The 16,577-nt window shown below is 40.2% G+C and overlaps 1 protein-coding gene and 1 long non-coding RNA gene across 3 annotated transcripts in view; one reads left to right on the top strand and one right to left on the bottom strand.

The window, feature by feature from the left end:
• Positions 1-16,577, bottom strand: part of LOC102021665 (complement C5) — a 97,395-nt gene that overhangs the window by 9,079 nt on the left and 71,739 nt on the right. The window contains exons 27-33 of the mRNA XM_005382580.1: positions 15,251-15,346; positions 13,716-13,887; positions 10,724-10,929; positions 8,212-8,364; positions 5,872-5,934; positions 4,462-4,543; positions 3,427-3,484 (exon numbers count right to left, since the gene is read on the bottom strand). Coding sequence (XP_005382637.1) covers positions 3,427-3,484; positions 4,462-4,543; positions 5,872-5,934; positions 8,212-8,364; positions 10,724-10,929; positions 13,716-13,887; positions 15,251-15,346 — 830 coding nt within the window. The remainder of the gene's footprint in view (positions 1-3,426; positions 3,485-4,461; positions 4,544-5,871; positions 5,935-8,211; positions 8,365-10,723; positions 10,930-13,715; positions 13,888-15,250; positions 15,347-16,577) is intronic.
• Positions 1-16,577, top strand: part of LOC102021242 — a 63,237-nt gene that overhangs the window by 17,568 nt on the left and 29,092 nt on the right. Inside the window, exon 3 of one of the 2 annotated variants that reach the window (XR_260612.1) lies at positions 662-3,200. The exons of the other annotated variant lie outside the window; for it this stretch is intronic. This is a non-coding gene — a long non-coding RNA (uncharacterized LOC102021242). Of the gene's footprint in view, positions 1-661; positions 3,201-16,577 lie in introns of those variants that run through there. 2 annotated transcript variants of the gene reach the window in all.

Raw genomic sequence — 16,577 nt, 5'->3', positions numbered from 1 at the left:
ATCATGCTAGTGGCAAGTTCATGAGAAATGCAAAGGTGGTGAAAATGGAAGGTTTTGCTTTGTTTTGTTTCATAAGAAAGAAAAGAATACTGCCAGGAGTGTTTAGAAAATAAGTTTTATTCTAGTTCTGCTGAAGATTTTCACAAATCATTTCTCCTTTTTAAGCTTTGTAAATGGTTTTATCCCAGTTCCGCTGAGTGGGATTTCCACCAATCTTTTCTCCTTTCTAAGCTTTCAAACAGGAAATATAAACTGTTTTAAACTTATCTTTATGATTCTAAGACCTCATGGCTTTAAACAGCAGAGGCTTGGTGCTACGGACTGGTTAGGGGCAGGGGAAAAGCCCATGTTTCATATAAGTGGACCTATATTGGAGGCTGGAATTAGATGTTAGGATGAAAAGAAGAAACTGAGATGACAGCTTCATAAAGGGGGAAATGAACTGATCCCATTCAGTGGAATTAATATTAGTGAAATAGGACATACATGAGTTAGTGAGATGTCAGGGCATATATTTTTCCCAATTACACCTTATAGAGCATATATAAAACAGTCCCCTGTTAGAAGTTTTAGATATAATATCTACCACATAATTAAAAGTATTGGAAAATCTCTGACCTGTAAAAATGTAACCCCATTCTCCACCAAATGCCCCATTTAGGACAGAATGTAAGACATCTCTCAACTGTCCTGTGACATCTAAGCAGCTCCTTAATTGGATGGGTAGAGGCAAAGAAGTCTTGCTCACAGATGCAAATACTCGGTCACCAGGATGGAAAAGGGCCTCCAGGGCGGAGTGTCTGTGAAAAGGTTGCCGGAGCCTTGATGACTGGTTGCCATGGAGACCATTTCAACCAAGGAACTGAAATCCTCCTTTCAAGAAGACTTTGCCTGCTGCCAAAACCAGCAATCTTCCCCAAAGGCATTTTGTTGTAAGAGAAATTAAATCCTTTTTTTTTTCCTTTTCTTTTTTTATGAATACAACAGAGAGGTTGTAAAAAGCAAAATATACGAAAGAGACCCTCTGAGCACAGAAACTATGTGCTGGCATTTTTTAATCGGGAGAGAGAATATTTGAAGGCAAAGAATTTCTTACATGAATGAGGACTACACAGTCCCTTTTGGAATTTACCCAAACTAACTTCAATGTCAAAGAGCCAAATGCATATTCCACCCGACTTTCTGGAACATTCTGTCTCCAATTTGTAAAAACCAAAGGACAGAATATTCAGTATCACATTTTAACTTGATTTCCTTTGTGTACTGACAATGTGGAGCTAGGCCTCCTGTCAATGAAGTCAAAAGAATGAGTTTTTGGTAACAGCCTTTTTATGTATAGTAGAGATATAGACATTTGGAATGGCAGAAACTTTGAGGTGAGATAGTCCAGGATCCTTGGTTTATAGGAAGTCTGGAGGAGTAGGCTTATTTGCTGAAGGTCACTTGAGAACTTCCTGGCAGAGGTTACCCACAGGTGTTATCAGAGTCTTTCTTCATGGCAACTCTAGATGTTGCTCTGCGGAGTCTCATGTTGATTCTAGCTCTGCTCAGAAGTTTGCCCACACCTTCCTGTGACTACTGTTATGGTTTTAAAGGTGACAATGATTGTGCCCCTGTGGGTACCCAAGAGTAAGAATGGTAGGATGAAGGAAGCTGCCAGGAAAGAGCTAGGGAGTGAGGAAAGACATTTGAAAGGGAGCCCAGCAGAGACCGGCCATGGCCGGAAACAGGAAATGCTGGGAGGATGGAATGCTGCCAAGAAAGAAAGCAGGGGTAGTCCAAAGCATCTGAAGAAGAGCAGTGCTGTCAAAAACACAAACAACTCTGAGGAACTGCAAGGACGGAGGCAGTAAAAAACAATTTGTTGTTTCATGGGATTGATGGTCTCAGGTTGCTCTGATTGAAAGAGGGGGCCGGGATCCTAGATTGGGTATCAAAGATCAGGCATTGGAACCCCTAGCTCTGCCTCTAACTGGAAACTTGGCAGATACTTTACCTTTCTGAGTCTCATTTTCTTTATTTCTAAAATAGAAGAATCTCTGTATCATTCCCAAAGGCCCCTTTGTGCTCTAATCTATTACCCAACTGCTAAGTTATCCACACTGAGTGCCTCAGTAGTGTGTGTGATTGTAAATAAAAACAGAAAAGTACACTCATGGGTGTTGCTGGTAGTGACAATATAAAGAGTTAAGAAGACAACCCAGTAAGAAGGATTGGGGGGCAACAGAAAGAAGAAGGAAGAAGCCTGGGTTCAAGTTCTGTCTTTGCCACTAACATTGACTTTTTGTGATAATTTATATGATATTTTTGTGCAAAAATACATATATATGTACATATTTTCAAAACAAGTATACACTTTCATAAACACTTTAGGAGGGTGGCTGTGATAAGCAGACTAATAAGCCCCCAAAGACATCCATGTCCCAATCACTAGAACCTATGACTACTACCTAATGTGGCAAATGGAACTTCATAGATGAAGTTAAGGATCTAAAATGATAGTGGATTGTCTGGGTGGACCCAGTAGAATCACAGGGGTTTTTATAAAGGAGATTCACGGAAGGATGTGACAAGGACTGGAAGACTGTGGTGCTAGCACTGAAGCCACAGGAAAAAGTCAGAAGCCTGAGAACATAGGCAGATTAAAATCTGGAAAAGACAAAGAAACGGATTCACCGCTAGAGTTTCCAGAAGAAATACAGCCCTACCAGCCTTGATTTTAACTTCTGACCTTCAGAACTGTAAGAGAGGACATTTGTATGAAGTTTGCAGTGAATTTTTACCTAACAGCAACAGGAAATGACACCGGCCAATTTAGGCCTCTGCGTTTAGCCAGCAGGTGGTTTAACATCAGTGACTCTCAACCTTGGCGACACCAGAATGCCTTCTGAGGTGTGGTCTGTGGTGTGCCATTGCTGAACATTTTGACAGCAATGTGCAGCGTGCTCTGAGAATGGCTGAGAATTTTGCTGGTTGAATGTGATTTTTCTAAGAGAATAGGAGCTGCTTATAAGTGAATCGTTTTCATTTTTTTCTTTCATGTTTAGATCACATCTCTGCCCTTCCAAAAGACCAAAAAAAAAAAAAAAAAAAAATTATTGCCATACTGTTTGAATCAGAACACAAAAACAGGAGAAAAAACTATAAGTGAGCAAAATCAAAGCAAGTATTTTAGAATACTTGCTCTATTCTGCATTTAAAAAAAGAACGCTTTTGTTTGTTTGTTTTTGTTTTTTCTCCGGTACCGGGAACCGAACTCACGACCTTGCACTTGCCAGGCAGGCGCTTTTGCCACTGAGCTAAATCCCCAGCCCCTTAGAATGCTTTTGTATCTTCTGGACATCTTAAAATTAAAAAGATAAAGAGAAATATTATAACAAAAGTAAGATACTGAAATCTACACTTTACTTTGTGCAAATGGCTCACCTGGCACATGCTATTATGCGCTTATATCCGGAGTCACCGAAGCCACTGTCTCTGGGTGCTAGTAAACAAATAAACAGGAAGTTAACTGTGTTTAGTTGTTTTGGAACTTGTCAGAAAGGATCATTCTTGAGAAAGCCTGAACACACTTAAAAAAGATTTGTGATCTGAAAACTGGCACTTCTGGTGATTTTAATGGAACTTCATGGCTACCAGCAATACCAAGAAGACTTCAAATAATTCCAACAGTTCCCTGCTGTCAAAGAATTTATAATTTCAGGAAGGAATCGTTTAGCATATGTATGTACTGGAAATGTATTTGGGGCATGTTGAAGGGAGGAACAGCAGATGCCTGGATTTGCTGGTAGTTGGAAGTTTCCTGTCGGAACAGGCCACTGCGCCACCCAAGGAAGCAGTGCATGCTCTGGCCCTGGGACAAAGGTCAAAGGAAGAGGGCTGGAGAGTGCAAGTGACACTCTTGCCTTTGGGACAGGGAAGTGAGATCCAACCTGCAGAGGCATGGGAAGCCTGCAGGCTTTTTTTTAAAAAGGTGGGGGGCACACATAAAAAGACCGTAAGTACTAGAAGGACCATCAAGATAAAACAGAGGCAGAGAAATGTGCATCTGCTGGATCCCATACAGGACAGAAAGGCTAGGGGTGGCAAACTAACAGGGTTACAAGAAAAATGAGGGTCCAGGAATGAAATGCCAAGACAAATATCACGGAAATTCAAATGAATTAGATTTTTTTATGGTCTCATTTGCAACTAGTTACACTCTTTAAAAGTAATATAAACAAAACATCATCATAATAAATGCAGTTAGCTAGTTATTAAATTATTTAACATTAGTTTCTATTATTAAAGAGTTATATATATTATAATAAATGGCAATAATGTTTACTTGGATGTCAACCTGCTTGAGAATTAGATTAAGATATTTTGTTTTATGAACAAGCACATTTTCCCTACTAAGGGGAGCTTTCTATATGACATTACACGTAAGCCCAAATTACAATGTAAATCATGCTGTTTTACCTTCAATGTTCTGAGTATCAATTTTCAACTGAAAGCTGCAAACTTCCTCAGAGGTACTGGTTTTATGAACTACAGTTTTTACCTACATTGGGGCATGGAAACAAGAAGATTCTATTTAAAACAGGAAAATGAAAACGGTATTACGGCAGTACTGCTGTGGCAAATGGGATGCTTGCAGTATTATTTTCAGCATCCAGCAGGAGTGGTGACTATAAATGATTCATTTTCCCAACAGCTGGACTTTCATTAAACTCCATAATCTGAAGCATATCAGAAACCAAAAATGGCCTCAGGCCATTGGTCGAATCTGAAAACCCTAGACTACAAGAAAGATGCTAAGTTCTTGTTATTGATTCTGTACACCTTAAATGTACACAACATAATTATACTATATAATTCCTACAAAGCTAGGAAGTGTGATTTTATCCCAACCTACACACCATCAAGATAAAAAACAAATTACGTGTGTGTTTGGATGGGTAAACCTGTTGCCAGAAGCGACAGAGAAGCGGATAGTCCACTCTCCCTCATGCAGTCTTACATACAGTCCTGGAAAGAATAAATGTACTAAAATCAAGAGCACAATTTAAGCCACCAGTAAAATATTAATTTCTGCTCAGAACACAGTTTAAAATAGCATGGCCATTTATAAAGAGCTTGGAAAAACTTGTAACTGCTACTTGACTAAAACAAAGGAAACTGAAATCTTTACATATAACACATCACTCCCCAAAGATGCTGCTACATGAGATGTGACTATGTTACCAACCATAGAAAACGTCACACATATGCACATATGTGTTGTATGCATATACACATACATGATAAAAATTATATCTCTATATACAGACATATACCACATAATCATGGGGATGTGTTCTGAAAAATAAGTCATTAAGTGATTTCAACACTGTGCAAACACCATAGGGTATATTTATAAAAACTAACAATTTTTTTTTTTTTTTTTTGGTTTTTCTCCGGTACCGGGAACCGAACTCATGACCTTGCGTTTGCCAGGCAGGTGCTTTGCCGCTGAGCTAAATCCCCAGCCCCTAAAAACTAACAAATTATGGTGTCACTTGTGATACAATCTTACATGACCACCATCATATATGAGGCCATCTTTGATACCAATATCATTATGCAAGGCATGAATATATATAGTTATTACTATATAATTTCTACAAACATACAGAAGGTACTCTTTTATGGATATATGAAGATTAACACAGTCATCAAAAAAAAATCGTGAAAACAGCTGTTCAAGACAGCTAGAAAGAATTATGTAATTTTTTTGAATCCTACTTTAGTCATGGTTATCCAAGCTCAGATGTATTAGTCTGTGGCAAAGTGCTTAACCTAGTACACATGGACATATAACTTCTTATTGGCTCTCAACTGAATACTCACATGTACCGTAGCCAAGCCATTGCTGTATCCTGTACTGATGATGAGGTCATCGTTGAGAGGCACCTGGAAAGATGAATAGAGAAACCATGCTTTCAATCATCATCATTTAATAGGAAGGGAAGATACAGCAATGAAAAGTGTGGGCTGACACTTTAGGGCTCTCGTGAGACCAAACGGATAAGACATTGAAAACCCCATGCCCGCAGTCGGCACTAAAGGATGCCGGAACTTCCTCTTTCCTTTCCATTTGTAAATAAATTATCTGAGATCTCCTGAGGGAGCCAACAAACCCAGCACACCAGAAGTCACTTTTGTTTGCATTTTTACTTGTTCATGGTTATGGTAAAGCTGAGTCTTCATTTCCTTTGGCCAACTGAATAAATTTTTTTCAGTATCTATAGCTCAAGAATTAGCATCTACCTCTGGAGATCATTTTCAGCATCTGATGTGTGGTTGGAGATTGTTTCCATTAGCACCGAGATACGAGACTCTAAAGCGGGTGCAAAATATCTTCAGCCCTCTTCTGCCTTTCCCTTCGCACCCCTCTTCTACATCTTGATGGTTCATCTTGTCTGCTTGTCACTGGCCTTTGTCCAAACATCTGGTACCCTGCCCCCATCCCCTAAGCCTGCTAAATCCATTGCTACTTCCCGCTCTGTTAAGAGGAAAGTGAAGACATGAACTCCTTTCCAGAGGAAATCTGTGATCCAAATGCTCTCTAATTTCTGGAAAGTATGGGAGACATCATTTTGAGCAAGAGCCTGAAAAGTCAGCTTTTCCTTCACTTCAAGTCTGCAACTTCCCCTTTTCTCTGCCTAGCACATAAATGCAAACTGGACTTGCTGTGCACAAAAGCTTCTCAATCCTTCTTTGCAATTTTAGTAAACCTAGGCAAATCGGCCACCTTTACTATTCTCCAGACAGAATACAGCAGTCTTTAGGGGAGGACAAGTGCCTGAAGAGGCTACTGGAGAAAAGGTTTCTGTGACAAATAAATTTGGGAAACACTGTACATTGTGCCCAGTCTCTTTCTCAGTCACTACACTGAGTTACATACATAGGAGAGGACAGGAGAATCTTGCATTGAAAAATTTGTTTAAGTTCATTTAAACTACAGTTTCCATGCTTTCTTGATCACCTAACTTTTCTTCATGGAACACTTTTCAGGAAATGCTGGTGTAGAGAATTCCAAACTAGATCTTACAGTTCAGGTTTCACAGGGAAGCAGCATCCTGGGCTCAGGTTTCAAGGGAAGGTGAGAATTAAATTAGTATTTGAAATCTCTGTTCTTTAATTACTGGCATCAATCTGTGTGTATGCCTTTGTCTATTTCTGTGTCGTTTCTCTTTTTCACTATAGGCCAACAGTTTTCCATTTCTATACTGAATTTTAGTTTTCATACCTATTTATTTTTCACAGGCATAAATTTGTGGAAGTTCTAAACAGGGAGTACTATTCCCAATTATTTGTATTTTTAAGACAAATATGATAATTACAAAAATATGTGTTAATAGCCATATCCTGGCAGCTAATAATAATATACAATCTACTTTTCTCCAATGTCTCTTTTTCCTTGGGAAATTTTCATAAGCCAAAGCTTTCACTCTTAAAAATCCAGCAGTAGCAAAGGACACGAGGCAAGGGATTGGGAAATTTAAAGGCCAAATCCAAGCTGGCTATAGTCTGCATAGATGACAAGGGCCTAAAGGAACCACCAGCAAACTCCCAAGCACCGTTACTCGTCCTCTATGATGGTAATTTGGTATGTGCTGTTACCTTTGCCTGGGATGTTCCTCCCTTTTCTATGACTGGCCAGCTCATTCTGCTCCTTCCAGATCTGATCCACGTATTTGGGCATGTTAGACAAATTCACCACTTCCCAGCCTGGATCAAGGGCCCCTCCTTCTGTATTTCATGTACCCACCAAGGCTCTTATTTTTCACTGTATGTTTATTTCTTTTTCTTTTATTATTTATTTATTTATTTATGTATTTATTTAGTCTTTTTGTGACAGGGTCTCTCTATGCAGTTCAGGCTGGCCTTGAGCTTACTTTGTAGCCCAGGCTGGTCTCAAACTTGCAACAATTCTTCTGCTTCAGCCTCCTGAGTGCTGACATTATAGGCGTGCCCCACCACGCCTGGCTTCACTCTGCATTTAAATGACTGTCTTTGGGTTTTATTTTTGAACCTCAGGGCCCACAATATAACAGATACCCCTGCCTAAGACACAGCAAGTACTCAACCTATGTTTACATAGTGAAATACATTTGTACGATATGGGTGGAACAGATGATTTCAGTGATTCCATATAATTGTAAAACATTATGAAAAGTTAATTACCTCTACTGGTCTCCCAAGGAAATTCTTGTCTGTCACCTTATAATGGTAGAAGTCACCTTTGTGCTTGTAGGAGACATTGATATCCATATTCAGTTGGTGCTGTTTACTGAGGAGTGAATATTCTGTCAGGCCTTCGATGGCATTAATTGTATCCTATCAACAATCAACAAGAGACAGAAATATGTTTAGGTTATTTGTATAACCCATGTGTGCAAACAGGTAGGGAGCACTGTCTGAAGACAAAACTCCTGTTGAGTGAATGAAGCCAGCTAACGGCCCCATTGTGGAGAAGGAAGAGCTCTGTCTTCCCAATAAAGATGTTAGCAGGAATAGGAAGGAAACATGTCTTCCCAATAAAGATGTTAGCAGGGATAGGAAGGAAACATGTCTTCCCAGATGGGTCTCCTCTGTACTCTGCTGGTGTCACCGGCAAGTCAGGCAGTCGCTCCTTGTGGAATGCCCCTGGCTCTGCTTGGTTATCTTTCTCATTCTCCAGTCTTAGACTAAATACTTCCACAGTGAGGCTACAAACTCTCCTTTTCCTTTATTCTATGTTTTGATGTTCACTTTTCTGCTTAGTATATCAATTTCTAATACCATCTATCTCAATTTATAACAATTTTATTCATAGTTAGTTCACTGTTGACACTCTCACTCCATAATGTGAGATTCATGGGACAAATAGGTAGCATATATTTCTTGGTATGTGCTATGATTTGAATGTGTTTCCTAAAGTCCATATGTTGTAACTTAATCTCCAATGTGGAAGGGTTGGAGGTAGAGCCCAATGGGAGGAGTTTGGGTCACAGGAGCAAGTGGATTCCTTATAAAGGGGTGAGTTTGTCCCCTCTTGTGTTCTCTTTTGGTTCCTTCTTGCCCTCTCTTTGCCCTTCCTTCATAACATGATGCAGCAAAAAGGCCCTTGCCAGATGCTGACGCCTGAATCTTGGACATTCTGGTCTCCAGAACCATGAGCATCTCTCCAGAACATTTCTTTCATTATAAACAACCATGTCTGTGGCATTCTGTTACAGCAGCACAAAACTGACTGAAAGTGTTCACTGCATTTAGTAGGCACATGTGGTGGATATTCAATATATATTTGTTGAAGGAATAAATGAATGAATGGTGTCTTTGGACTTCATTTTCCTTATCTATAGAATCAGGAAATGTGACTAGATCAGAGATGTTAAATACACGGCTGCTTCCTCTGCCTATGTCTCTGGCAGCCAGTGTTAATCAACTGGGCACTTTTTTCTGTTAAACCCATAGTTGTGCCCATGGCAAAACCCATTAGATGTTCATTAAATCAATCCTAAAGAATCCTTGTGCCTCTAACTTTATATGTATGCATATATACACTCTAAACATCCTGGAGACAGGGAAGATGTTGACACTTGAGCTAAACTTTGAATACAGACATGCAGTCATGTACCACTTAATGGCAGAAATATAAAAATGTGTTGTGCAAGTTGGCGTGCAAACATCTTGGAGTGTACTCATACATGCCTGGATAGAATAGGTCAGTGAGGGGAAAACTTTTAGAGCTTTCAGTGATACAGACAGCCCCTGCAGCACATGCGCCATCAGTTCATCACCAGTGGTACAGGTCAGTCACTCAGTGTGGCCTCTTGACAATGTCAAGGGACATGGTAAACATGAGATGCATGGAGCTGCTATTGGAGGAATGTGGCATACTATTTTATAGTAAACTTTCTCAAAAGTAGAATGAGTACAAATTAAGATAATGATAAAAAATATATGTGTGGATAGCATGAGCAAGGCCTTAGGTTAGACTCTCCCCAAAGAAAGTATAGTGTAGTAAATATACAAACCAGTAACACCATTGTTTATTATCACCCTAGCATTCATTATCAAGTATGTGTACTATATACATGTGCTATGCTTTTGTGTCATGATAAGGAAATAGCTTAACCACCAATACGTGAGTAATGTGTTGAACTGTGACATTTCGATTACTACAATGTCACTAGACAATAGGAATTTTTCAGCTCCACTGTAATCTCATGGATCACTGTTGAATATGCAGTCTGTTGACAAAAATATCAGTATGTGGCACATGACTATATGTTACATAACTGCAGACTAGTTATAAATATGTATATATATAATATTCTAATGACTGAACAATCAGTGTTTCAATTTTTATATTTTGCAGGGGAGGAACATCAGTTTTTACCTCTACATAGCAACTGCTATTTATTACACAGACTATGATAAAATTGCAGGTATTCTTAGTAGGTTTTCACTGTCACTAAGAATCGTGTAGGGAAGCACTGGACTTAGGCTTAGGAGACATGAGTGCTGATCTTGGCTCTGCCACTGAATCTCTGACTGAACCTTGCTGGGCATATTTCTTCCTCTGTAGCTACTCTCTAGGGAACCTTCCCTTCTAGACATTTGGTGGACAAAGGCGTGGAGGGCAGACTGAGCGTGGAAAATATCGTATGGGAAACAAAAAGCACATAGGAGAAAGACAAAGACATAATACCTGGGTTGAATAAAAGCCGCCTCCAGATCTCTGCTCTTCTGACAGCCATTTGATGATTGGGTTGACATAATTCATCTCTTTCAAGTTCAGGCTGGTGAGTAAAGCATAAGAAGTGGTTTCCACCATACCTGCTGTACCAGCATTAGGTGCAGAGGTGTCTGTAAGTTGGCGACTGTCTTTCCAAAAACGGTAAATGGGTGGATTACCTGATATCAACACATCACATTAGTTAATATGATTAAAAGCATGAATTTGACATAATTATAGTCAGTCTATGAAGGCTTTCTGTTTTGTAGGAACCATTTGGGGTTTTTTTGGCAAGAGCTTCTTCAAGGTGACTGATTGAGATTCCTTAATACGGTGCTACTCGTCTTTATTTATAAAGGCCAGCATGGAAAAGTCATACATACTAGGGGGAGGTAGAAGTTCTAATGGAAGATGTAATAAATTGGGAATTAGTAGACTCAGGTTCCAGTCTCTGCTCTACTGCGTCAACTTGGGCAAGTTCCTTTAGTTCTGTGGATCTCAGTTTCCTAAAACTTTAGGTACACAGTAAGTTCTTCCATACAGGGAAACCCAAGTGGGATACTAAATGGAAAAGTATTTGCAAACTAAAAAGCACCATAACCATACAAAGAATTATTATTGACCCTGTAAGATAAATGAGGACCATTTTCCCTGAAAAATTCACATCCTGGAAATTATGAAATCATAACCAATTTTTATTTCAGTCTTTTATTATTGCCTCCCAAGTTTTTTTTGTTGTTTTTTTGAGACAGGGTCTTGCTGTGTAGTTCAGGCTGGCCTGGAGCTCACATGGTAGCCCAGGCTGGTCTCAAACTCACAATGATCCTCCTGCTTCAGCCTCCCAAGTGCTAGGATTACAGTGGTGTGCCACCATGCCCAGCTTTCTCCTCCCAATTTAAAGTACCAAAGACAGTTTCATATATATAACACTTTTCATAAATTATATTTGTTTGTTCCTACTCTGCAATATAAACAATCACTTGAAACCCTTTTGGGAACAATATTAAAAAAACTGTAAAGTGTATTTTGAAATTATTTTTGAGGGTTGGTCACAGTTTTGATGTATCTGTTTAAAATTCCTAATTACATTATTGTCATGACCTTGGATGAGAAACTTTTCCCTCCCCTTCAGAGACTCAGATTTGGTGTATTTAATAGGAGTTTTAAAAGAAACTTCCAGCTCAAACACTATTTAAATCAGTAAGTTCCCTTCCAGTTCCTAAATTCTGTGATTTTATGGTCCATATCTTATAATACCCAAGAGATTTATTTTGTGTTATTTTTTGAAATACTATATGAATGGTTTTGAGGTCTATGTTCAAATGTAGTCATCTTTAAATGATGAGAGAAGTGAAATTTTATAGATGGTCATAAATCTCATATAAGATTCGTAAAATTTTTAGAAAACCCAGCTAGAGAGGGATCAAAGTGCCCAACTGGGCCAAAGACCTCAGCTACACAGTACTTTGCTCAGAGTTCTTCGTGTTTTTCCTTCTCGTTCAAAGCAGAAATTAAAGTTCTATGACTCCCTCAGCACCCAGATGTGACTGAGACACAGGCAGCCCTTGCTCTGCATGGAGGCAGCTCTGTACCAGGGTTTGTGGAGTATGGGCCCGATTTCAGCCTCGACTCACCTGATTGCTTGGGTGCTGCTGTGGTTCAAATGTTCCTCGTCCTCGCCAAAACTCATGGTGGGGCTTGGTTCCCAGTGCAGCTATGTGGGGAGGCGGGGGCTACTGAGAAGTGTTTTGCTCATGGGGGTGGAACCTTCATGGACGGGTCAGTGCTTTTCTTGTGGCAATGGGTTAGCTATCCCAGGAGTTTGGGCCCCTTCTTCTCTTCCCCATGGGCCCACTTCCCATGCACTTTCCAACATGAGGTCTTTTCCAGAAGCTAAGCAAAGCCCGGGAGCATGTTCTTGAACTTACAGAATCATAAGCCAAAATAGACTTCTTTCGTTTATAAATCATGCAGTGTCTGGTATGCTGTTATAGCAACAGAAAATGGATCCAGACAGGTGACTTCACCCCTGCACAGCTGGCTGCACACTGAAGCCACGAAGAGACCCTGCAAAGATCTCTACAGCCTTCCTTACCCTTTCTTTCCCTGACTTCACTTCCTGCTCCCCGTCTCACTCCTCTGCAATCACACTTGTCTCCTTGCAATTCTTGGAGCACCACCTATGCTCAGGGCATTAGCACATGCTGTTTCACTCTTCCAGACAGCCTTGTGGCTTGCTTCATCACTTCCTTTCAGGTCTCCACTCAAATAGTTATGAGTTACATGACAACATTTCAGTGAGGACCATGTATACAACAGGGCCAGATGGCCCAGGCCTGTAGTAGGTTGTGCCATCTGTTCTGTGTAAGTATACTCTGTGTAAGTATACTCTATTCTGTGTAAGTATACTCTGTGAGGTTCATACAATGGCAAAATTGCCTAACGACGCACTTCTCAGAATGTATCCCCATCAAGTGACACATGACCGTACATCTTTCCAGGAAGGCTTACATCCAGACTCCCTGTCTCAACTGAGACCACCACCCCTTACCTTATCTCCTTTCCTAGTGTTTCCCCCCCTCATTTCAGTCATCACCAACCTACTCACAAAATTTTACTTATTTATTGTGTTTGTCACTCCCCAACTAGAATGTAAGTTTCATGAAGATGTGGATACTTTTGGGTGGTTTCATTTGTTGCTTTTTCCCTAGAGCCTGGAACAATGCCTGACACATAGAAAATATCCTAGGATATTTGACATGCATTTGTTGAATAAAGGAATAAATAAATATTTACCCAATGAATTAATAAATGAAGAGCATTGTTTGCCTTGTATGTGATGCTTTGCTCCTTGAGGGACAGGCTTGTGTTTTACTCAACTTTGCATGCCACCCACTTCCCAGGATTAGCAAACCCTATGTTCTCAGTAAATCCCCGTTGAATAAATGCACAGAAGGAGGCATACCTTTTATTGAAGTTTTCCTCTTCAGGGCTGAAACAATGGAATGAAACTGTGGGTGTGTTTTATCACCCAGAGAAAGAGCGTAGGCCACAATAGCCAGTGTAAAGGTGTTCTGGGATGAGAGGGTATTTTCAAGGAGGAAAGTGTCAGCTTTAGTTAGAGCAGCGCTGATTTTCTGGAAACAAGAACAGAAGATACCTAAGTTTCTTTGTGCAGTGTTGACCCATCAACAGATGGACATTGCACTCAGCTTGCACCATTCTGGGGCAGGTGAGATGAAGGGAGGAAAGAGGACAGCGGAATGGAAGTGGATGATGGCAAGTCCTTCTGTGAAGGGGTAGGGCATGACCTCAGAAGGGAAAGGTGGCGGTCCAGGTGGGCTGAAGCTTTTGCCTCTGAATTCCCTTGTTCCTTGTAGAGGTTTTATCTCTTAAGTTCCTGGTTCCACACCAGGCCTAGCTTCCAGGAGGAAGCAGCAGCAACAATAATTACAACTTTCATCCTTCTTTCTCAGCCTAGCTGAGACAGGTTGATGTGTTCCAAAGAATTATACTTCAAAAATAATAAAACCATAGCAGCGGGAAAACTGGCCATCTGCCAAAGTGCTTTCTGAGCCTACGAATGCACGGGAAAAGAGTCCCCGTCACTCTGTGCCGAGGCCACTAGAAGACTTACTGGGGGTGAGTGGGTCAGGAGAATGCCCGAAGAAGGTCACTAATGTCCTGCCTGGCTCCTTCTCTCCCAGCTTCCCGTGTGTCTCACACTGACATGACCACTGGTACCAATTGGTCCTCCAGGGCCCAGGGAACTGGTCTTGGTTCATAATTTTGTCTTCAGTGTAAACACCAGTGCTTATGGAACAAACTAAAAAAACAGTTGTGCATTGTGTTTCAAATGCTGCAAGCTCCTTTGGGTTTTTCCATCTCAATTCTGTATCCTGGTTTGAAGGATGTGTCTAACTGACTTCTGTTTTGCAGACAGGAGTACCTAACCTTAGCTCAGGGACCTACCTACGCAGAGGTATTACCTCCATAAACTTTTGGAAGTTTCTATGTTGGTTCATGTAGGTGGATTCTCTCTTAACACCTCAGTTTCTAAGCCAAGATAGCACAACTCAAAGAGCAGACCTGCGATTGTGTGTCCTCAGTACATGTACGCTACAGAGCATCTCAACTACTGAATGTAGTAATAACACACAGAGAGACTTAGCAGAGATAAGAGAGGGAAGCAGGGGACTCTGGGTCATTCTCCCATCACAGTTCTAGTACTGTCCCAATTGTAAATTTAGGAGCCTGTATGTAACACTGGACAATTAAATTTACCTTGTAGGCATCAGCTTTCTCAACTGCTGACAAGTAGGTGGGACTCAGTGTTCTCTAATATCTATCATAGTTCTGAAACCTTTTGATTCTGGTGTTAAAGTTGCCTTGAAGGAATGTGAAAAGAAGCTTTTGAGGCTGCGTGTCTTCTGACTGGTGGCCCCTGCAGTGTATGTCCCAGCAGTAGATGAGTGCTAGAGAGGGAAAATGCTTACTTACCACCATGGGGCATATGTCAATAGCTTTTCGAATTCCAATCACCGTGAAGGCCGTCAGATATAGGGTTTTCTCTCTGGCTTCAACATGCAAGGTACCCTAAGATAAAAACAAAAACAGTGTTTGAAAATGATGTCTTTAAAGCAAAATGATCCATTTCCAGTCTCCATTTTGAGCCTGTCTCCACACTTTTCTTTCCTGAACTCCAGCAGTCTGCTCTCTATTTCTCCATGAGCTCTGGTTCTTTTACTTCAGTGGCTTCACTTGCCCTGACCACACCTTCTAGCTCACTTCGCACTTTTTCACATTCAAATTCTTCCCTTTGGTCAAGACCCTGTTAAAATGCCACCTCCTCTATGAAGCACTGTTTGGTCTTTGTTCAGCCATAGTTTTCCCTCTTATGGTAGAGATAACTCAATGCAGGACTTATAAAGCTTTCAGTGAACTTTATTTACCTCTAGAGCTTTATTTCATGCCATTCACTATCTAGTTCTTATGCCCCCACTTCTTTGAATCAACCATACTCTCTTTCTTCTCCGTTCAAAATACCAAACACAATAGGAGTATGAGAAAAAATTCATCACTAATCATCAGGTAATTGCAAACTAAAACAATGAATGAGATATTGCTTGCCCTTGTTAGAATGGCTATTACCCAAAGTACAAGAGATAAGTGTTGACCAGAATACGCAGAAAAGGGAACCCTTGCACACAGCTGCTGGAAATGTAAATTATTCTAGCTAGTATGGAAAGCAGTATGGAAGTTCCTTCAAAAATTAAAAAAAAATAACTGCCGTATGTCTCACCACTGGGTAGATATCCAAAAGAAAAGAAATCTGGATCTCAAAGATATATTGTCCCCTCCACATTCATTTAAGCATTGTTCACAATAGTCAAGATATGGAATCAAGTCAATCTTGGTATTCATCAGTGAATATATGGGTAAGTATATATATACTATTATTACTTTAAAAAGAGAAAATCGTACCAATTGTGAAGCAAGGATGAACCTGGAGGACATTACGCTAAGTGAAATACACCAGGTACAGAAAGATAAATACTGCTTATATGTAGAAGCTAAAAGAGTCAAACTCATAAAAGGAGTAACTATGGGCTAGAGGTGGAAATATGTTGGGTAAAAGATACAAAATTGCACTTAGATGGGAATAATAAGTATAAGAGATTTACCGCATAACATGCTGACTGCAGTTGATAACAATGCATTCTATACTACTCGAAAGTCATGAAGAGAGTAGATTGTAAATGTGCTCACCACAAAAAGATGCATGTGAAGTAATGCATATGTCAATTAGCTTGACTGAGGCATTTCA

Source organism: Chinchilla lanigera, unplaced genomic scaffold (assembly GCF_000276665.1).
Source record: "Chinchilla lanigera isolate Chin_1 unplaced genomic scaffold, ChiLan1.0 scaffold00018, whole genome shotgun sequence".
NCBI classification, from domain to species: domain Eukaryota; kingdom Metazoa; phylum Chordata; class Mammalia; order Rodentia; family Chinchillidae; genus Chinchilla; species Chinchilla lanigera.
The sequence above is the reverse complement of the archived record's forward strand: the minus strand, read 5'-3'. Positions and strand labels throughout refer to the sequence as shown.